The sequence below is a fragment of the Physeter macrocephalus genome, chromosome 11, assembly GCF_002837175.3.
Source record: "Physeter macrocephalus isolate SW-GA chromosome 11, ASM283717v5, whole genome shotgun sequence".
Taxonomy (NCBI): Eukaryota; Metazoa; Chordata; class Mammalia; order Artiodactyla; family Physeteridae; genus Physeter; species Physeter macrocephalus.
The window spans coordinates 88,097,527-88,121,424 of record NC_041224.1 but is presented as its reverse complement, the minus strand read 5'-3'; the positions used below and the strand labels follow the sequence as shown (position 1 = coordinate 88,121,424).

The following is a 23,898-nucleotide window of genomic DNA, read 5'->3' as shown; positions in this document are numbered from 1 at the left end:
GAATCCGTGTCCCCTGCATCGGCAGGCGGACTCTCAACCACTGCGCCACCAGGGAAGCCCCACTGTTAATTTTTTTAAAAAAACATTTTCTGCTGACCCGTCCTTAAGGGGACAGTAACTGAGTGAAGAAAAGAGGCATGGTGAGTTAGCATGAAAATATTTATTCTTTCCAGTAGTGATCCTGAGGGTTGGAGAAATGCCTGTAGGCAAATCTTAAGTGCATAATTTTTGTAAGTCTCCTTTAAAATAATGTTTCTTTTTTATTGAAAGTATTATGTTATATTTTTCCTTTTAAAAATACTGTTACAGTTTAAAAAGATGGTTATTCATGCATTCAAATATTTTCATTTTTTCAGGAGGAAGAGAAATTAATCCAGCAGGAACTGAATAATCTGAAAGCAACTGTTTCTGCTCCTACTACAACTCTGGTAAGTTTGCATAGTCAGTGCCAGCACATTTTGAATTTGAAATCTGGTCCACTGTGGACTCAATAGTGGCATTAATTGATCAGTTGCTAAAATCTAATTTATCACACAGTCAGGATCAGTTATGGATGGTAACAAGTCAGACATTAACTTTAGCCTTTTATTGCTGACTGGCTGCACCAGAGCAAGACTTGCTTGACTGATGTCAGTTCAGTGCCAACATGATGATAGTTATATAAATGTGGGACTCCTGGGACCCCAAGGCTGATCTTATTGTTTTGTTTTGTTTTGTTTTGTTTTTTTGTGGTATGCGGGCCTCTCACTGTTGTTGCCTCTCCTGTTGCGGAGCATAGGCTCTGGACGCGCAGGCTCGGCGGCCATGGCTCACGGGCCTAGCCGCTCCGCGGCATGTGGGATCTTCCCGGACCGGGGCACGAACCCGTGTCCCCTGCATCGGCAGGCGGACTCTCAACCACTGCGCCACCAGGGAAGCCCTGAACTTATTGTTTTAATGTTGTGCACTAGGAGAAGGTTAGGACACATCATTTAAAATAATATTTTCAGGAGAGTTCACAGGTGGCTCAGTGGTTGGGAGTCCACCTGCTAATGCAAGGCATGTGGATTCCATCCCTGGTCCAGGAGGATCCCACATGCCATGGAGCAGCTAAGCCTGTGCGCCACAACTACTGAGCCTACGCTCTAGAGCGCGTGAGCCACAACCACTGACCCCGTGCACCACAGCTACTGAAGCCCGCGTGCCTTAGAGCCTGCGCACCGCAACTACTGAGCCCACGTGCTCTAGGGCCCACATGCTGCAGCTACTGAAGCGTGCGCACCTAGAGCCTGTGCTCTGCAACAAGAGAAGCCACTGCAATGAGAAGCCTGTGCACCGCATCGAAGAGTAGCCCCTGCTCGCTGCAACTAGAGAAAGCCTGCACACACCAACGAAGACCCAATGCAGCCAAAAAAAAAAAAAAAAAAAAGTATAAAATAAAATAGTATTTTCAGACCTGAATTGATATATTGTTAAGTCTCTCATTTTACTGTTATATCTTGGAATACAGGTTGGCTGACAAGGTAGAAAAGTGATTTTCTTGCTGTAAAACTGAGTATATTGTGCAATAGCTAAATCAGGATCTTGTTTTTAAAAAACTTGGTTCCATATAATTTGATTTTCAAACAGCATTCATTCAGCAACTATTTAAGCTGTGACCACCATATGCAGACCACTGTGGAACTGTCCCTACATAGTTAGATTAAGGCCTACTTTTTTTTTTCTTTTAATTTTTATGTGGTTTCAGATAATGAGATTTTTCCAGGCAACGTTTATTCAGCAAATATTTTGTGAGTGCCTTCTTTGTGTAAGTTGCTGTGGAATACACTTCTAATAAAAATATTGCGGTGGGGCTTCCCTGGTGGCGCAGTGGTTGCGTGTCTGCCTGCCGATGCAGGGGAACCGGGTTCGCGCCCCGGTCTGGGAGGATCCCACATGCCGCGGAGCGGCTGGGCCCGTGAGCCATGGCCGCTGGGCCTGCGCGTCTGGAGCCTGTGCTCTGCAACGGGAGAGGCCGCAGCAGAGGGAGGCCCGCATACCACCAAAAAAAAAAAAAAAAAAAAATATTGCAGTGATCATTTTGCATGAATACATGATTATGTATGTGAATAACACTTGCGAGAATGTATATATTTCCTTTTATGATCATAATATGTGGACAAATGAAACTCAAAACATAGTTAATGTGATCTATGTGTGTATGTGTATATGTATGTGTATGTATAGATATGTATATGTTTTTATGTATATGTATAAAATCACTCTGTGTTATGTTACTTGATAGAAATGTTACAGAGAAATGGCTTCTCTCTTTTCATTTAGTTTGATTTCAATTTTCTATAATTGGTGTCAGTAAATACAGTTTTCACGTTACCAGGCATAAACCTGGTGTTGACAGAATTTAGATAAGTAGGTAGAAGTTAGGGAGCCAGAGTTTGAAGGAAGATTGTATAATATTTATGGCCGTCCAACTCTGGGCATACTTTACAGAATAGTCTGGTCCCTGAGGTGGTCATGTAGAAGTTGGATTATAATTTGTTAAAGAAATTTTCTAGAGTGAATTCCTGCATTGGGAAAAGCATTTTCTTCTCCAAAAATAAGAGAATAATAATGTATGCAATAGAATTTTACTTAAACGAAGTCCATAATGACTTTTGAAAAACTATGAGATAAAATGTTACAAAATCAGGGTTGATACTTAATGGCTTAAATGAACACTTTCACTCCTCATTGATGTAGAAGCCTTTGAAGAGGCTTCCAGTATACTTTAAGCTTGTTTTCTCAGTGTTTAGTAGTTTTAATTAATGTGCTGATGGATTAACTTTTATTAAACACAAGTGACCTAAATTAAATCATTAAACATTATTCCCTTAAGATTTTTCTATGGTTTATTTTTAAACTCTTCATGTTTACATGGACATGTGTGTGTATATATATATATATATATATATTCTATTTTATATAATATATATGAAATATTAAATATTATTCTTACTTTAAAACATTTTATTTTACTGTTTCTTAAGCATTTTGTGATTCAGTAATCCTATAATATATTAACCCTAATTAATTTTTAGATATTAAAATAGTCTGAGCTTTTCTTATTTTGAAACACATTTATATTTTAAATTTTTGATTAAAATTTGCTATAAATATTGATGCAGATATTCTCATACTAATAAAACAGATTTATAGAATCTCTTAAAACAAGTTATTAGCTCGTGTTGTAAATATTAAAAGATCCAGTTAAGTTAAATATTGGAATGATTATACCATTAATGAAATCATAATAGTTGTGAGAATTGTTGAAAAAGTAATGCTTATAAAACAAACTATCGCCTATTATAATATAGCACAGTAATTCTGAAGAAGCTCCAGGTGCAATTTAGTCTTTAAATGTGAAAAATATTTTCATTACAGAAATTATTACCAACTTGTGGGAGCTCTATGGATGCTTTCATTTGACAAAGTATATTAAAATGATGTGCTGCATTCTAGTAGCCACGTTAGAATACCACGAGTGAAATTTTGTCTGAGGACCATGTGTCTCACATTATAACCAAATTTTACGCAAGGGACACCTAGAATTAGAAATAGCTACATTTGATTTATTTTGTATTGTTGCCAGTAACAAAATATTGAGATAATTTTACTAAAATGTGTACTGTTGGTAGTTAAATTTGGGAGAAACTCTTTATTTATAAAATCTGACTTTGGGTGATTAATTTATATATGTTATTTTTTCAGTGCCAGGATTAAAGAATTCTCCTATTAAATGATTACAACATACTAAAAAAAAAAGTCAAAGCATTCTATTTATTTATACTGTTACTGGATATTTTGTTTTTCAGAAAATGATGAAGGAATGTATGGTGAGACTTATATATTGTGAAATGCTCGGATATGATGCTTCCTTTGGTTACATACATGCAATCAAGTTGGCACAACAAGGAAACCTTTTAGAAAAAAGAGTTGGTATGTATGTGTTTAAGACTTTTGCACTTAATGTTATCCTTAAAGTTCTGGCTATTATATAAAGTGAATGATGTCAGGTGTGTAGTATGTTTGTAGAACACTGCCTTGTGATTTCCAAAGCTTTAAAAGATGACACTTCAAAAACTCACAGCCTAAAAATGGAATTAATTTTCCTGATTCATAGCGTTTTGGAGTTACAGAAAAGATGAAAAATTGCCTGTTCTTGTGATGGTGGTTAGATGACTTTGTCAAAACTCATTGAACTATTACTTAAAAGGATGAATTTTCTTATATGTAAATTATACCTCAGTGAAGCTGATTTTAAAAAGTCTGTCTAACCTCATCAGTTTAATGATAAGGGATGATTTTTTTATAGGTAAAACTGAAATTGACTTGAATAATTTTTGGTATCCTGCTCCTAGTTTCACAATTGTTAACTGAGGATTTGAGGTATCTTTTAAAAAATTTTGTTTCTATAATCAACCTTTAAGTCTATTAGGAAAACAAGGACTTAAATCTTGTATTCATATACGTACAGCTTTATATCAGAAACGTACGAAGGAAGCACTTTGGAATAATATAGGAGTAGAACATGTTCTTTATTTAAAGAAGTTGATAGTGTCATGTTGTCAGGGACCAACATTCTTCTCAAGTTATATTGACCTGTGCTGTCAGATGATGGGTACGGCATGGGAGATGTCTTGGTAAAGACTCTGAGACTATATGAACACACTGTTCCACTTGTTGAATCTCACTCCACTGAAAATACTCTTGTCTTCTAGATTTGTTACATTCTTCCCTCCAAGTAGAGTGTCCTCTGGCATTCTGTTTCTCCCTTTCTGTATTCCAAACCAAGTTTTAACTCTTCTGTGATCTCAGGTGGCTCCTACCATCTGTTGTCTTACGGTGTTTGTCTTTTCATGTCTTTTCCAAACTAATTCTGAGATCCCTAACAACAGGAAATTTAGAAAACAATAGATAGTCTATCCTTTTACATCTGTTGCTATATTTTGCTTTTTAGACTTTCATGTAATTTTTCCATTTTCAATTAAATTTTATTTTAATTTTTATTATTTTATTGGTTTTTTTGGCCGTGCCACGTGGTTTGTGGGATCTCAGTTCCCCGACCAGGGGTTGAACCCAGGCTGTGGCAGTGAACGCACTGAGTCCTAACCACTGGATCGCCAGGGAATTCCTTAAATTTTATTTTTAAAATGTGTAAAAATTACACATGTACATGGTCCAAAAGTTAAGACCTGATAAAAAGGTATAGTCAGAGAAATTTCATTTTTATCTCTAACCCCTCTACCAGCTTTGCCCCTTACCCCATGGGTAACTATTTTCATTAGTTTCTGATTAATCTTTCCATTGTTTCATTTTGAAAAAACAAGCAAATTCATGGGTACACACTCAAATACTCTCTCTTACACAGAAGATAGCATGCTACAGAGATTATTCCGCACCTTGTTTTGACATCTTTATACTTTTATACAATTGCATAGTTTTCAGTGAGCGGATGGATGTACTGTAGTATTTTCAACTAGGTCCCTATTGGTGGATATATGGGTAGTTTTTATTTTTTGCTCTAATAAATAATGTTGCAGTGAAGGACCTTGTATGTGGGTTATTTCATAGTTACAGTGACTAAGGAAACCTCACAGTCATTTTTATTGAGATTCATGATCTTCCTTAGGAAAGTATTTTATTGACACCTAGAAAGACGTGTCTGTGGGTATCAGATATTCTTTATGTGTGCTAATGAGTGGAAGTTTTTTTTAAGATAGCATTTAAATTTTTTATGCCTTTATGCCAGTACTGTTGCCTCATCTACTCTCCTGAGATTTCTAAGGCTAGCTTTGGTGCTTTCTCTGATGGATAATGCATTCTTATTTTTCACATGAATACTGTTGAGTAAATAAATCTCAGTACCCACTAAGTCAGGAATTATGTTAGGTGCTTTATCTTGTGAAATGTTATTTCGTTTGACAGAGGAGAAAACTGAAGCTCAGAAAGGTCAAGTCAATTTTCCAAGGTCATAGAGCTACTAAATGGTGAAGCCAGAATATAAACCCAAGTTTCTATGAGTCAAAGCCTGTATTCCTATCCTGTACCTCACTCTTAGTCATATCAAATGTATTCTATAATCATAGTTGTTATTCTTTGTTTTCCTGAAACCTTTTAAATTTTTTGAATCACAGAATATCTTTTTCCCTGTTTCCTGATTATCAAAACAGTTTCCTTGTTTTCCCTGATTGTCAAAACAGGATATTCTTTTTAACAGATAGAATTAAGATTTCATAAGGTTTTGAGGTGGTCTTTGGATTTGTTTGTTGATCTTCTTGTATCTTGATATTGGTGACTTGAGGGGGTGATATCTTAGCTGAACAGATGTAATCTGATAAGACCTAATTTCTGCTTTAAATGCTGTCTAGGGTTTTTCTCTTTCCTGGTCCTGGTTTGTTCTTTTTTCTCTCTCCTGATTGTGGGAGTGATAGCTCTGCTCCTCTGACCTTCAGTGAAAATGTTGCAGTGGGTCATGCTGCTACTCCTTGGTTGTGAGAACAAGAAATTTTTAACAGTTTTCCCATCTTCCGCAACAGACACAGTATGGATGCTGGGTAGTAATAGGGATAGTTAACACTAGAATTCCTAATAAAAAGGCTGGAAGAATTGAGAAGAATGAAAAACAATGGGGATGGGAGTCAGGAAATAAGGTCTCAAAGTAGACTGTGTGAGAGACAGAAGAGCATAGGGGTTAAAAACATGAACTAACTCCTACTGGCTGGCTTGTAGTCTTGGCTCCACCATGTAGTAGCTGTAGACCTTGGGCAGTTATCCTTTTGGGACCTCATTATTATATTGGGGATAATAATAATATCTACCTCATAGAGTTGTTGTGAGGATTAAATGAGATGAGGCTTGTAATGTACTTAACCCACAGTAACTGTCTAACAAATGTTATCGATATTAAGGGTGACAGGAAAATGACATGGAGCATCTAGATTCCATGCACATGGTATTTGTCAGAGTATTAATGTACTTCCTCAATTTTAAGTTGTATTTTTTAATGTTTTAATATTATTAAAATAAAAGTACTTAAGTAAATGAGTACATTTAATGTGGTAGACATTGTTTCTTTCCTCAACAACTTCTATTCATTCAATAGTTTATCATCAAATTGAGAAAATAAGGTATTGTTTATGGCTAACAGATGATTTACATCATATGGATTGGTATCAGGTAGCTCATTCAGTAATACAGATAGCTAGTAACTCACTATTTATTAACTGTAGTAGCTATTAGTTTTTGAATAATTATATTTGGCTACAAGACAGAAAATGTTTTGATTGATTGTGTAGAGATTTGCACAGAAGATAGAAGGCATATATTCCTAATGTCATTTACAGGACTTTAAGTTGGTGCACATAGCTTCTTTTCCATTTCAGTTATATCCTGTGAAATACCTAATTGTGAAAGACTTCAGGATGAAGAACATCTGAAATCTTCCTTACTGAATTTTTTGAACCTTGTTATTTTACTATTTGTTTTTATATTTACCTGTAACTGGTATCTTTGACACTTAAACTTTGGAATATATTATTGCTTTGTTTAACTTCTTGGGAAATGTTAATTTTTGGCAGGTAATTATGAGACTTTTCCTCTCAAATTTTATAGGTTATTTGGCTGTTTCTTTATTTCTACATGAAAGTCATGAACTGTTGCTTCTCCTTGTGAATACAGTTGTAAAGGTATTGTATTGTTTGCTGGTTAATATGAAGTCTTAAATTATTCCTTCAGGCATCTGACATTCTCATAAATCAAATTAGGTATTTTTCAAAGAAGGTAGACTTATAGAATGGGCTTAGAAAGAACTTTTATATCAGTTTCTGCATCTGTAAAATGAGGATAATAATAGAACTTAACCAAGTTGTTAGGGTTAAATGAAACACTGTAGGGAATAATAATTGCTACTGCTGCTGTTATTATTGTTTTATTTTAAAAAGCAGAGTTAACGAAAATAAATTCAAAATGGTCTAAAGACCTACATGTAAGACCTGAAACCATAAAACTCCTAGAAGAGAACATAAGTGGAACACTCTTTGACATAAATTGTAGCAATATTTTCTTGGATCAGTCTCCTAAGGCAGAAGAAATAAAAGCAAAAATAAACAAATGAGACCTAATTCAGTTTAAAAGCTTTTGCACAGCAAAGGAAATAATTGACAAAATGAAAAGACAGCCTATGAAATGGGAGAAAATATTAGTAAATCATGGGACCGACAAGGGGTTAATATTCAAAATATATAAACAACTCATGCAACTCAATATCAAAAAAAAAACCAACCCTATGAAAAAATGGGCAGAAGACCTGAATAGACATTTTTTCAAAGAAGACATGTCGATAGCTAACAGGCAATGAAAAGATGCTCAACATCACAAATTAGAGAAATGCAGATCAAAACCACAATGAGGTATCACTTCATTGAGAATGGCTATTCACAAAAAAGTCTGTGAACAGCAAATGTTAGTGAGGATGTGGAGAAAAGGGAACCCTTGTACATGGTTGGTGGGAATGTAAATTGGTCACCTACTATGGAAAACAGTGTGGAGGTTCTTTAAAAAACTAAAAATAGAACTACCATATGATCCAGCAATTTCACTCCTGAGTATATATCTGGAAAAAATGAAGACACTAATTAAAAAAGATACGTAACCCCAGTGTTCATAACAGCACTATTTACAGTAGCCAAGACATGGAAGCAAGTGCCCATCAGCAGACAATTGGATTAAGAAAATGTGGTATATATACACAATGGAATATTATTCAGCCACAAAAAAGAATGAAATACTGCCATTTGCAGCAATGTGAATGGACCTAGAGAATACTATTGAAATTAAATATTAGTAAATAAGTCAGACAGAAGGACAAGTACTGTATGATATCACTTATATATAGAATCTAAAAAATAATACAAATGAATGTATATGCAAAACAGAAACAAACTCACAGACATAGAAAAGAAACTTGTGGTTACCAAAGGGGAGAGAGGGAGGGACAAATTAGGAGTATAGGATTAATAGATAACAAACTACTATATTTAAAATAGATAAAACAACAAGGACAGCATAGGGAATTATACTCATTTATCTAGTAATAACCTATAGTGGAGTATAATCTGCAAAAATACTAAATCACTGTGCTGTACACCTGAAACTAATACAATATTATAAATAACTATACTTCAGTAAAAGAATACATTAAAAAAAAAAGCAGAGTTGGAATTATAACTCAGATCTCCAGACTCTTAGTCAGATGCATCTTCCATGCCATTGTCTTTTTCTCTCGGATCTGTTTTAAAGGGATGTGATATAAACTGAATAACTGAAGTCTTTTAAATTCTGAAAGTCAGTTTAAAGAAGAACAGAGTTTAACTGGGTAACTGAAATGTACAGATAATAAAAACACAATTTAATCCATACACAGTATTGTTTCCTGTTAAACGTTTAAACAAAATTGGTAATGAAGTATAATTGAATTGTTGAGCTTTTTCATGTTTTATCTTGTTTCAGTCTTTTGATATGTGTGAGAGATAGTATGTGTGTGGGTGTGTAGTATCAATACTTTCTGAATTGTTAAGTTATATACTCTCTTAAGTTTACTAGTAGCTGAAACTTTTGCAAACTTTAAAAAACGTAGTTTTGGGTTCTATTAGAACGGTTTGTAAACTTTGTGCTTATGTAAGTATACATGAATGCATACATTTTATCGTATATATTCAAGAATTGCTTCCTTTTAAACTTCCACTAGTATTGTTGATTAACAAGAAGAATTCATAAAATTATTCTGTTACTAGTTGAGAAAAAGGCTGTAATAAGGAAGACTGCTTTGGTCATTGTCAGGACAGAAATACAGTTTCCTTTAGATCAGTTGCCTTTTGGCTATCTTTATCTATTGACTCTATTAAGGCAAATGAAACGGGTATTCCTATAAAATATGAGGTAAGCCTAAATGTACAAATTAATTTAAAAAGTTAGTAGAAAACTATTAAGTGTGTAGGACCATTGCAATGTTGAGTTCAATGTCCCTAGATTCAGAATTTGCACTGAATGTTTTCTTTGCTTAATAATGTTAGGACTTGCAGAGCACTAACCTAGTAGAAGTATGTATGGCACTTACTATCGTCAGCCAGATTTTCCCTCGAGAAATGATTCCAGCTGTTCTTCCATTAATAGAAGATAAACTTCAACATTCTAAGTAAGTAAATTCTTTTTGGATAGGTGTCTACACTATGTATTTCAAAAAGAAAATTTATACTCAGAAGTTTATTCTAACTTTAACTTAATGCTACCAGGATAGAGGATATTCTTTGACTTCCAGGTATAATGCAAAAATCCCTGATATTTGTCCTTTATTGTCCTTTATTTTTATGTGGGTTTAGAAAATGTTTGGCAACTTTCTAAAGTTAAACTGAGAGTCAGTGAGGCTTAGCATCAGAAATCCTTGGCTTTCTTCCCACTTCTTCTGTTAACCATCAGGGGTCCTGTTTTTCTCTTGGCTATACGGGTTGGTTGAAGCTCCTTAGTTCTCACAGAGTTGTTTTGAGGATAAAGTGAAGTAATGGAAAACATATGGAAATGGTTCAAGTGCTATGAACACAGACCTTCAATGTATTGGGGATGCTTTATATCAAAACTGCAGCTTTCAAATTCTGTTTTATAGCAGAATATATCCAAATGAACCTTAACTTGTATTTTGCCAATCTTGTATGATTCCTTAACTCTCTCCTTCTCAACCTGATTACTTTTTCACCACATTTGGAATTATTTTGTTTTTGACCAAGCCCCTCAACTTCATAATCTTTAGAGTTAGGGAAAAGTTTACAGTCACTTGCCATTTTTCCTTTGTGATTGCAGTATTTTAGTTATGTATACATTTTTGATAAAGATTTCTTTTGTTACTTGTATAATATTTCATATGCTTAAGTCAGTATTTTTAGTGTTCTAAGATTTTAAAATGTTGTTTTATGGTTTGTGTTCTTTAAATCTTGGACCATGAATATTTCAGCTAAAAATGATAGCTTTTTCTAAGAATTATGGAATAACTTCAGAGATTTTTCAGACTTGTAATGTTTTGTTTATATCAAATCTGTGTTTAGAACAAATGATGAGTATGGAAAATTAATTACTGGAAATAAAATATTAGCCTTTCTTAGATAATTAGAGGTTGATCTGATCATAGCAGAGCATATTTTAATGAAATTTTTCCATACCACCACTGTTTTGTGGTAGCCATACTTATCCTTTGTATGAAATCTTTCTAAGAATTGAATTTTTTCCCCGTTGCTTCCCACCTACTGCCATTTCAAATCCTGGCCTTTCCTGTCTTCTACCAGTTAGAGTTTAGACTTTCTGAAACTCTGCTTTTGCAATTGTGGCCATACCTAACTCCATGCTATGGAGTAAAGAGCTAAAGACAGAGCTGTGGGACAGAGCTACAGATAAGCCAGTAGATATCACAACGAAGCTCTAAGACAGGGCTTGGACTCGACTTTTGAATCCCTGGTTATATTTCAGCACGCCAAACTCACAGCCGGAATCCAGGTTTTTTGATATCTTGTGTTATTGCCACCACTTTGGGCTAGACCTAGGGATTCCTGAGCCTATTCAGAGTTTGTATTCTTTTTTTTTTTTTTTGCTGTACGCGGGCCTCTCACTATTGAGGCCTCTCCTGTTGCGGAGCGCAGGCTCGGTGGCCATGGCTCACGGGCCCAGCCGCTCCGCGGCATGTGGGATCTTCCTGGACCGGGACACGAACCCGTGTCCCCTGCATCGGCAAGCAGACTCTCAACCACTGCGCCACCAGGGAAGCCCCCAGAGTTTGTATTCTTTTTCCTCACCTCATTTACTTACTCTCTCCCGGAACTCATATTGGTTAATGCCCAATAACAATACACTGGGATATAGTTTACAGTTACTGTAGTATTAATACTAATGGCAAATCTTTTGTTAATCTGCTTTTCTTTTTATGTGAGAAGAATTTTCCATCATGACATAGTTTACCTAGGAAGATAGTAGGTTGCTTGTTAATGCAGAGGCTGGGTGACCATTTGTTAGGAATCTTATAAAAAGTATTCTTGAGTGGAACACAGAGGATTGCACTGAATGATCTCAATTTTGAGATTCTGTGATTTTAGGTAACAGAAATACGTATTAAGGAACCCTGAAAATAAATGCTTCCGTACTGCTGTTGTGGGCATTGCCAGCACAGTCTGCAAATATGAACTCTGTGGAAATAGGCATAAGAGACAAAAACAAGGAATATAATTCCTTGGAAACTACATTATGTTCATAGGATAGCAACTCTTTATTTTTGCTTCTTGTGTGCTAGACATTATCTGTTACAAATGAAGTGCAAGACTTGTGTATACTTTCCTCTTCATTGTAATGAGGTTTTGAAACATGAGCTGGGCAAGGAGAGGAGTAACATCTTTTAATGTAAGTCCCCCTTATACTCCCCTGCCCCCCAAAGTATTTGGAGTACGTTTGCCCATGATATAAAAAAAGAAATATGAAAAGCTAGAATGTTAAGGAGACTTAATATTGATGAAGAGACTGTTTAATGTTATTGGCAGAAATTACCTCTCACTCATTTAAACTTACTGTTGATTCTTTTCCCAATTTCTAGAGATATGGCTTTCAAAAATGGAATTAGGGAATTAAGGAATTTATCTTTCCTGGTTTGTTTTGGTTTCAAAAGTAATATATGCTTGTTACCAAAAAATTTTATAACTAGAGAAATACATAACATGGACAGTTAAAGTCTCTTGAGGTCTTACCTCCTAGAGATAACCACTTTTTATAGTTTGGTAGATTAGAATAAAAAATTAATAATAAATGTGTAATTCTTTCTTTTTAGATTCAGGTAACAGCTGGTATTTTACAGTCATCTGGTCCATAATCTTTTCAAACTAATAAATGCCTGATAATTCAGATGGTTTATTTAGATTTTATTTTTTATCTTTAGGGAGATTATACGAAGAAAAGCTGTCCTAGCATTATATAAATTCTATCTTATCGCTCCTAATCAAGTACAGCATATCCATATTAAGTTTCGGAAAGCACTTTGTGACAGAGATGTTGGGGTCATGGCTGCTTCCTTGCACATATACCTTAGGATGATTAAGGTAAGTTGGCATTTTGAGCAGGTACTGAGTAGTTACCATTAGAAAAATGTAATTATGTAATTAAAAGAAAAACTCATATTTTTCAGTAAAATGCTTAAGTCACATTTAAATTTGTATTGACACTTTAATAGTAATTTTTGCATGTTGTTGATTGCATGAGTTGTAGACAAATTATAGATTTAGTCTTTTTTGTGGTATGCGGGCCTCCCTCTGCCGTGGCCTCTCCCGTTGCGGAGCACAGGCTCCGGACGCGCAGGCTCAGCGGCCATGGCTCACGGGCCCAGCCGCTCCGCGGCATGCGGGATCCTCCCAGACCGGGGCGCGAACCCAGTTCCCCTGCATCGGCAGGCGGACGCGCAACCACTGCGCCACCAGGGAAGCCCTAGTCTTTTTTTATGCCTAAAATTTTTTCATGTTATGAAAGAAGCATGGAAAAATGGTAGCTCTGGAAAGTGGTTGAAATTTGAAGATTTGTGGTTTTTCAAGCAGTGCCTCCCTTTTATACAACTTCATGGGATACATATAACGGTTTATAGAAATGAGGAGAGCTGGTGGAGAACGTGCAAGGCATAGTCTACAGTGTTGACTCCATACGTTGATACTGTGTTGGAGGAGGAAGGGGGGGTTGAATTGTATGGTAAAAAATTTTCTAAATGATGATACGGGTTTATACTAATTCAACCCCAGTGTATTGCCTGAAACCCTTTGTGTCTGAAAGTATATATTTGTGAGAGATTTCATCACACCTCACAATGAAATGGGATATGCTGTTGAAATCAATTTAAAATTACAGAAACTGAAGGTTGTCTTTACTTTTATGCATTGTGTGTTCCAGAATAGTGTGGTATAAATAGATAATTGATATTAAATCTTATTTTTCCTCTAACATTTATTAAACTCTAAAAGAGCTATTATTTCCCTTCCAAAAATTTGTCCTTGATACATAGTAAAAATTACAATGAAGAGTCTAACATTCATTTTGAGGAATGTGTATTTAATTACCCCAGTTCAGGCAGATGGTTACTAGACCTATAGTGGTGATCAATTCGTAATATACATAAATGCTGAATCACTAGGTTGTACACCTGAAACTAATATAGTATTGTATGTTAACTCCACTTCAGTTAAAAAAAATAAGATGAAAAACAAATTTCCCCAGTCCAAGAGATTAGTCAGATAGATAATCAAGGCACACTCATTCAGAATCAGAAATACGTTTAAATACTATAGAGTTAATTAGTTTTTGATAAGCAGGCTTACTGATTTTGGGAGTTTTAAATGTTTGAGTAATTTTGGCTATGCTCTTCCATTTGGAACATATTTAGTTCAATCACATGAGAAGTCTTTTGAAAACAAAATTCAGAGATTGGAAACAGACCTTGGTTTTCGTCAAAAGTAGAGGTATTACTGCTTTTTTCAGTCTGCCAGTTCTTTTCAGTTTTTGCTTTAATTGCTGATACTAGCTTTTAAAGGTTCTAAGATGTAATTATAGAATTTTGGAAATGTGATTAAACTGTATAGGAAGTAGGAAGTGGTAGAAGCTTTTTGGGGCATGATTCAGCTCTGGATCTGGTAGCCAGAGGAGTTTCATGGTGGAAGAAATTACACAGTTAGAGGACTGTTTCATTAAATATGAACATGAAACTTCTTAAGTGAGCATGTATTAAGTTAGATTCTATATGGCATTTCAACCAGGTCTATTTTATTTTTAAGACATTATTATTAACAGAAAGTTTTTTGTTTTGTTTTACTTTGTTTTTTGGATGTAGGAGAATTCATCTGCATATAAAGACTTGACTGGGAGTTTTGTAACAATTTTGAAGCAAGTGGTTGGAGGAAAACTCCCCGTAGATTTCAATTACCACAGTGTACCAGCACCATGGTTACAAATTCAGCTGTTGAGAATACTAGGACTTCTAGGAAAAGATGATCAAAGGTAAACTATTCTAGGTAAATTTGATAGGCTTTAGTCATCTAGAGGTTTCATGATAAACCAGCTTCTCCCAATGCTTAATTGACTTAATAGTGATAAATAAGCCACTATAAGAAGTGTAAAAATTCAGGTTGCTGGGATAATCCTGGCTCTCTGCTTATCTCAGTCCTACTCACAGTGCAAGATACCTTTGAAGCTCCATATGTTCTGTGAAACTTTCTTAACCATTCTAGTTTGGGGCTTGGGAAACTTTTTTATAAAGGGCCAGATAAATATTTTAGGCTTTGTGGGCTATATGTTGTCTATTGCAACCATTTAATTCTGCTGTTGTATACAGCTCAAAAGCATCCATAGAAAATATGTAAATGAATGAGCACAGCTATGTTCCAAAAAAACTCTTTAAGGACATTAAAACTTGAATTTCATATAATCTTTTTGTGTCATGAAATACTATTCTTTTGATTTTTTTTCAACCACTTAAAAATGTAAAAACCATTCTTAGCCTGTAGCCAATACAAAAACAGGCATCTGGACAGATTAGGCCTGCAGACTATAGTTTGCTTACCCTGTTGCTCTAATTGGAACAATTCATTTGTTTGAATTACTCTTTTAGGCAGTAATTTTATGGGTGCCTTTACAGTTACATATATTTTTGTAACTTTTAATTTTGCTGTAGTTTTTCAAGCTTACAGAAAAATTCCAAGAATAGTACAGGGAGCTCTCTCTACCTCTGTTCATCAATTATTTGTATTTGCTTTATCATTCTTTCTCTCTGTGTGTGTGCATGTGTGCACACCTGTTATTTTTATTACAGAATTTTTTTTTAAACTGTTCAAGAGCAACTAGATTTGGTCCCCTTGAGAGCAAGGACCATGGCTTGAGCCCCTGATGTGTTTCTGTCTTGAGAAAATATTATTAATCAGGTTCTGACTTTAGAGATGTGGTTCTGTTTTATACAGTAGGGTACATTTATATGCTAATCCTTTTTAAAAATATTTTATTTATTTTTGGCTGCATTGGGTCTTTGTTGCTGTGTGGGGGCTTTTCTCTAGCTGCCACGAGCGGGGGCTACTCTTCGTTGCGGTGCACGGGCTTCTCATTGCAGTGGCTTCTCTTGTGGAGCATGGGCTCTAGGGCCCACGGGCTCAGTAGTTGTGGCACATGGGCTTAGTTGCTCTGCGGCATGTGGGATCTTCCCGGACCAGGGATAGAACCGTGTCCCCAGCATTGGCAGGCGGATTCTTAACCATTGCGCCACCAGGGAACTCCTATATGCTAATTCTTTAGTCTCACTTTACTAAGGGATTGTCCTCTAGGCTATTATTGCTCCTAGTAATGTCTCCTCAGCGTCATGTCAGCATCCGTCTTTGGTGAGCTCCTGATTAGCGCTAACTGGGCTGTATCACTCTTGGTGTTGCCGTTTTACTTTTTTCTATGTTTATGAATCTCAACCTTGATTGAAACCTAGGGTGAAAACCTGGAGTTGATGGAGCAGACACACACATTGGAAATTTGTCCTATTGTGGAGCTCTAGTTGGAGTTCACTAGAATTCTGTTTTAAAACCATGAATTTCATAGTAATGCATTCAGACCTCGCTGGTCCAAAAGGATTTAATGCCATCATATGTTGTCAGGAAGTAACTTTGGAGGCATTTAGTGAATTTACTAAATTCATTAACTCATTATCTTCCTTCTTTCCTTCATGGATGAATTTGAAGAATATGTACAAAGATGAGTATGTTGAATAGAGTTCAGAGAGCTCAGTTGAATAGAAATTAGGCTTAATTAAATGAATAAAGAGTAGAACTCTCTTAAAATGTTATGGAACATTAGAATGTTCGTTCCCTCCTTTGTTGTTCCAAATCTAATAAGATTTTATGTTAACGTATGTTTCTTAAGTTATGATTATCTCAATGTGGCAAAGTAAAAATGTTAAGTTATTTTATAACAGGATTCTAATGTATTTAATTGAAAGAATTAACTTACTGGAAAAATCTCTTATGTTTATGGTCTTTTATATCTATTGTTTGAATATTTTCTTGTGTTTTATAGCATTCTGCTTCTTAGCTTATTAACATTTAGCTCAATCATGTCTGCAAATGTTTCCACATTTCATGTGGTTAATTATGACTCTTATGCTGGACATTGGCTTTTTTTTTTTTTTTTTTGCGGTACGCGGGCCTCTCACTGTTGTGGCTTCTTCCCTTGCGGAGCACAGGCTCTGGACGTGCAGGCTCAGCGGCCATGGCTTACGGGCCCAGCCGCTCTGCGGCATGTGGGATCTTCCCGGACCGGGGCACGAACCCGTGTCCCCTGCATCGGCAGGCGGACTCTCAACCACTGTGCCACCAGGGAAGCCCCGGACATTGGCTTTTAAAATTGGGCAACTATACCATTATCTAAGTGTAGTATTACCAAATTTGGGGAGGGAAGGATTTGTAATGTCTACTATATGGTTGTTGTCTGTGGAAGAAATGCTTACATAATAAAATGAGGAATTTTAGGATATGGTTTTGGATTCTCACTGGATATTTATACTTTAGTTAAGATGCAATAGAAGTACATGCATTTCATATTGAGTTTTACAGCTGTATATTTGGAAAAAAAAAAGAAGACATTTTCTGAGAAGGTTGTAACATATATGATATGTAATTTGCATAGCCCCAAATTATTTTCATCTTTTTGTTTGTTTTATAGTGTAGTTTCTCTGCAAGAAACAACTGTGTATTCTATGGGTTGGGTTTTTTTTGTTGTTGTTGTTACTATTTTTGTTGGCTATGCCACGCGACCTATGGGGTCTTAGTTCCCCGACTAGGGATTGAACCCGTGCCCCCTGCATTGGAAACATGGAGTCTTATCCACTGGACTGCCAGGGAAGTCTCTGGGTATTCTGTGTTGATGGTGTTTTTTTCTATTAGTGCTTTTTGAGTTTACAAAACATACAAAAATATCAGCTAAGAAGCCATAGTTTTCACATTGGCCTCTTGGAGAGGACTTTTCCTTGGAGAAAAGGCTTGGTGGCAGAGTGCTAGGGCTCTATAAAAGACTGCATTTTCGTATAGTATCTACCTCAACCCAGTAACTATAACTGTAATCAGTGACCATAAAGACATAAGAATGGTATTAATCTGTTAATTCCACAAAATATAATTTCTTTATATTTAACATAAATGAAAGTTAAAATTTTCTTTCTCATGAACCTGGTATTGCTCAAAGAAAGATTAGTATTTGAATATTTTTTAAAAACTAAGTGTTTGAAATACAGATAATATACTGTCTGGAATAATCTGGTTATGTGAAGTATTAGTGTAGTAACCTTAAACAGGTAGAAATATTATATTATGAAGAAAATGATAAAAGATAGCATGTTCAACCAAACAAAAACTTTATTTGTAAAGTAGGTACAGATTGAGGAAAGAATTGTTTGACTTATCTCTTTATTGACTAGTCAGCTTTGATAAAGCAGGAAGTTAAACTCATGAAAAAGAACAAATGGAATCTTTAAGAAGTGAAATTCCCAATTCATAAAATGAATTTCTTTCACTTCTTTTCTGTAGATCCTCAGTTTTAAAGAGAGAGAAGTTTGAAAAACTATGTTTTATTGGGTTATAATACTGTAATTCTACTGCAAATAAAATATCTTTTAAACAGGACAAGTGAATTAATGTATGATGTTCTCGATGAATCCTTACGAAGAGCTGAGTTAAATCACAATGTCACATATGGTAGGTAACGTATGTAAATGCTGCTCTAATGACTAATAATGTTTTCAGTATTATAGCTAAATCTGTGTTAGAATATTATAAATTTCAATAGAATTTTAAATGTTAATTTTTAAGGTTTTGGGATTATTATTTTTCACTGGAAGCATTGAATAACTAATAGAAATAATTTGAGATTACGCCATTGTTTAAATGTTGACCTAAATTGACTCTTATAATTGTCTCTCTTTTTAAGTCTTTATTTTTAAAGAGAATTGTCTCTGTATTGAAAATGTCCATCAAGCATCTAATTGACTGTGAAGATAACCTAGTAGGTCCATTCCATACTTAAGACAGTTCTTAAATGAAAGAATCAGTCAACTAGTCACCAAATATTTCTTAAGTTTTTGTTATTTATCAGACGCTGTGAAAGATGCTTGGAATACAGTCGTGAATAAAATAATATTATCGTTGAGCTCACAGCCTAGATAGATGGAAAGGGTCAGGTACTAGAAATGTTACAGAAGTGAATTTACAAGGTACTCTGGAGAATACAGCAGCTAGTCTTAGATGAGAGGGAGAACAAGGAAGGCTTTTCTGAAAAAGTGATATTTAAGAAGATAACTGAAGGATTAGTACGATATAGATAAGAATATATAGATGTGGAATAATGTACTTTTTAATGAAGAGACAATAGCTATTTATGTTAAATACAATTTTACAAAGTAATTTAGAGATAAGAGACAAGAGTAAAATGGGGGAGGAGGGAGGAGAACTGAGAAAAGTAACCAAAAAAACTTCCAGTCTTAATAGCCAGAGAGAAGTCTTAGTTCTTTATTGATCAGCCTGAAAAAGCTCGTTGAAGAAATTGGGATATTTGGAGATATTTAAAGGATAGAAGTAAAACAGTTTGAATCTCACCTAGTATGGAGAAGGGAAGTAGAAGAGGTATTGGGAGATATAACTCAAATGAGAAGTCATTTCTTAATCTGGTAAAATACCATGAAGTAGGGGATGGAGAGCGTTACTTGTTCTTTCAGACAATGGTAAACTGTGGATCTTTAAGAACAATGGTTGTAGAAGTGCAGAGTAGACTAGAGGGCAGAAATTGAACTAGTTTAACTGTAATAAAAGTGCTTGACAAAAATGCAGTAGGAATAAAAAGAAAGGATTGCATGCATAAGACTAGTATGGAAAAAATAATGCACATGGTAGTGAATTGGGATAGTAAATTTTGAAGGATAGATTGATGTTTTGCATGTATAAATGGTAATTAAGGTAATAAGTGTGGTGTATTCATTTGTTCAGCTAGTATTTATTGAATGCCTACAAAACAGAAATTTAATTTGTAAATTTGTTTGTAAACTAGGTACAGATTGAGGAAAGAGTTGATTGACTTAACGTATTCCTCCATGCTAAGTGTGGGAGTTTAAGGGAAGAATAAGGTAGACACGGGCCCTGCCCTTATAAGCGTATAGTATAATGAATAGTTGACATCATCTAGGATCCTACTATGTAATGAGAAGAATAAGGTGCCAGAGATAAGGATGATCAGTATTGAGGCAGGTGGTTTGGCTAGGAGCTGTCAGTGTATCCAGAGTAGTGCAGAATCTTTGGAGGCAGCTAAAGTAAATTAAAAAGTTTTGCTTGAGATATAATCATGGTCTAGGATAAGAGTTTGAAAGGCTCTCAAGGAATTCTGTTTAAAATCAATTGTCTGCTTTTTTCCTTGCAGAAAGTTTTTTTTTCTTTCGGTAATTGACATTTCAGCTTTAATTAAAAAATTTTTTTGAATAGGTAATATATGCACATGGTTTAAAATTCAAAAGGTACAAAAGGGTATACAGTGAACAGTAATTGTCCCTTTGACCCTTATTACCTACCACCCAGTTCCCCCTCCTGGAGATAACCACTGTTACTAATTTCGATTTAGAGAATACTGTACACCTGAGGAAATATTTTTTAATGTTCTCCATTAGGACATCCTTCTTTTATTAAGATTGCTGGGACCAATGCCAACAATTTATTTCTTTGTAGTCTGTCAGTCCAGTGTTTCACCTTGCCAGAGAAACTTATAGTTTCTATTGTTTCCCTTTTTTCCTTTATTCATCTTCTGTTTGTTCTACATTTCCCCCCATATTTGTACTGTTACAGTTTATAGCTTACAGTGATTTTATCACTGGTAGAGTGTTCTCTAGTAAACCTAATATAAATATCTTATTACTTAAAAATGTGAATTTTAAATTATAAACTTCATAAGGGCAGGGACTGTGTCCCTCTTATTGGCCAGCATATCCCAGTATCTGGCACTGGATTAATCAGTGAGCAATATGTTTTAATTGAATTAAAAGAAGAGAAAGTTATTTTACTTTTATCAGTTGTCTTATTGGGTTTCAGTCTTAATATTTTCTAAACTGTATTTTTATGAAAGTTTCATTATTATAACTTAGCTTAGTGTCAAATCAAGAAATAAATCACATCAGAGGCATTTATTATCTGCTGTGTGCCAGGCATTGCATAAAGTGATGTAGAAGATATGAAGAAGTATTAAATATAATCTTTGCCTTCAAGGAATTTACAGTGTAATGGAGAAGATGACTTATTTATGAAAACGTAATACCAGTATAAGGCAGAATGCAAAGGGGAGATAAAGTCAATAAATATTGTAGGAATCCAGAGGCGATAAAGATCACTCTGGACTTCAGGGCACATAAAGATTTATTGATGTAATAGGACCTTGAAAGATAGGATTAAGATAGCCAGAAGGGAGGTTAAAAGTTGTTCTCAGGCAGAGGGAACATGAGAGAAGGTGCAGAAGCGGGGATGTTTAAAACAATTTCAGAGAACAGTGACTTGCCAGCCTGTTTGGACAGTTCATAGTGGAAGCAGTGGGAAGCCCATATTGTGGAGGTCCTCCCATGGCAGCCAAAGGAACTTTATACTGTATAAATCTGGAGGTATGGAATAGTTTTGGGCAGGGTACTGATAAGATGAGAAAGACATTTTTAGTAAATTATTTGGTAAATTGGGAGAAGTACATAAAATGGAGTATAAGGGATAGAACCATCAAAAGTAGATAGAAGTACTTTTCCCACTAAGTACACCAAAAAACTCTGTACATTATATGTAAAATAAACATATAAGACTCTGAAAGGTGGATAAATGAAGGTAGACTGCTTAGGGACCTTTGCATGCAAGGAACAACACCAAGGTGAGTACCCTGGGCTTGCTTTTTGCCTCATATACCCCAGACTGGGTACTGAAGAGCCAGCAGTCTGAAAATGCCAACAGGTACAGACAAAAATGCCCTGAAAAAAGCCTGCTCTCTAGCCAAAGGACTAAGGGAAAAAGGGCAAACTAGCAAGATAGAAAACTTTTAGACAATAACTCTTCTATTACGGTCAAGCATCACACAGAAAAAACTGTGGACCACCCACAGCGGCAGAGGCTGAATGGAGAGTCAAGATTTCCACCCTCACCAGATATAATGAGGTGCCCCAACCCTCCCACGGGGCTAGTGGTGAAGACCAAGAGGGGCAGCTGCAGTTTCATCCCTGCCAGATGTTAAGGGGGACCCTCCCTGGCATTGCCAGTGGAGATGATGTGGGAAGCCTGGATTTCACATTATCCAGGAGTAGGGAATAATGAGGTACCCCTCCCATCTTTCCTGAGGTGGTATTAGAAGAAGCCCAGTGAGGAGTTAGGGCTTTTAAACTGGTCACGTATACCAGGGCCACCCCTTTAATCTCAATGCAGGTCGTATAGGGAGCAGTAACAGGTTACCCCCTCCCTCTTCCAGGCAGGGTACTTCCATCCCCCATCCAGAAGGAACCAGCATCCCCTGCCTCTCGAAGTGTTAAAGGAGGCAGAGTGGAGAATCTGGACTGCCACCCTCATTGCATGGTACCCACATCTCCCTGCCAGAGTGGTGACAGTAGTTAACTTATTTAAAATGAAAGTAAAGTCTAGTCTGAAGGATACAGTGTCAGTAGAACTTCTTCAAATTTTGTGCATAATCCTACCCAAAATATCTATGATAAAACCACAGCGTCACAGATGTTAGAACGTTAATTAATTTTTAATTTGTTGATTTTTTTACTTGACAGTATTTTGATTAGGACCTGGCTTCCTCTAGAAGAGTAAACAAAGCTCCACGATGCATTTTACCTTTAGAAATCCTTAGAGGCTCTACAGCAAGTCCCCTACATACAAACAAGTTCCGTTCCAAGAGCGTGTTTTTAAGTCCAATTTGTTCGTAAGTCTGACAAAGTTAACCTAGGTACTCAACCAACACAGTTGGCTATATAGTACTGTACTGTAATAGGTTTATAACACTTTTCACACAAATAATACATAAAAAACAAACACAAAAATAAATAAAGCATTTTTAATCTTACAGTATAGTACCTTGAAAAGTACGGTAGTACAGTACAACTGCTGACATACAGGGGCACGTTCGTATCTTCGAAAGTTTGCAACTTGAAGGTTCGTATGTAGGGGACTTAACTGTATTTTAACCACTGCAGTGAGGAGACAGGAGAGTAATTGCTTTTTCATTTATGGACTTAGACTTTTGTAGAGTTGGAGAATAAAGCCTATTAGCCTCTAAATTATTTAAAAATAATTTTAAAAACCTATTAAGTTCATTTCAGCTCATTTATGCCTAGGTTGACTAATTGCAATTTTTGAACTATTAATTTTACCTAAACTAGCTTTTCAGAAATGTTATGAGCATCTAAATATAAAAGTTTAGGTTTTAGATGGGTAATGAAAAGCTTTTGTTGTCAGTAAAACATCTTGATAGGAGAGCTCTAAATGGTAGAAATCCATAAAGGAAAATATGTCAGTTATGATAGAAAATGGAACATCATCATTTTTAATCTTACTTAGGACTAGCCCGTTTGTTCAGGGTTTGCCAAACGTTTTCTGAAAAGGGGGCTAGATAGTAAATATTTTAGGTTTCGTGTAGGTCATATAGGTTTTTGTCATATATTCTCCTTTGTTTATTTTAAACCTTTAAAAATATAATTGTATACCTAAAAGTAATAATTTTATATGTCAGTTATATCTCAAAAAATGTAAAAATCATTCTTAGTTCACAGCTTACAAAGATAGGCTGAGGGCT

General features: G+C 35.5%; 1 protein-coding gene across 18 annotated transcripts in view; it reads left to right on the top strand.

Annotated features, from left to right (window-relative positions):
• The window catches only part of AP4E1 (adaptor related protein complex 4 subunit epsilon 1), a 149,506-nt gene that overhangs the window by 1,985 nt on the left and 123,623 nt on the right, over window positions 1–23,898 (top strand). For all 18 annotated transcript variants that reach the window (XR_008618608.1, XM_055088221.1, XM_055088220.1 and 15 more), the window contains exons 2-8: window positions 357–428; window positions 3,831–3,954; window positions 7,630–7,703; window positions 10,089–10,210; window positions 12,980–13,139; window positions 14,909–15,075; window positions 18,724–18,797. Coding sequence is in view for 17 of the 18 variants with exons in the window: in XM_055088221.1 (XP_054944196.1) it covers window positions 357–428; window positions 3,831–3,954; window positions 7,630–7,703; window positions 10,089–10,210; window positions 12,980–13,139; window positions 14,909–15,075; window positions 18,724–18,797 (793 nt within the window). In the remaining variant the exon portion in view is untranslated. The remainder of the gene's footprint in view (window positions 1–356; window positions 429–3,830; window positions 3,955–7,629; window positions 7,704–10,088; window positions 10,211–12,979; window positions 13,140–14,908; window positions 15,076–18,723; window positions 18,798–23,898) is intronic.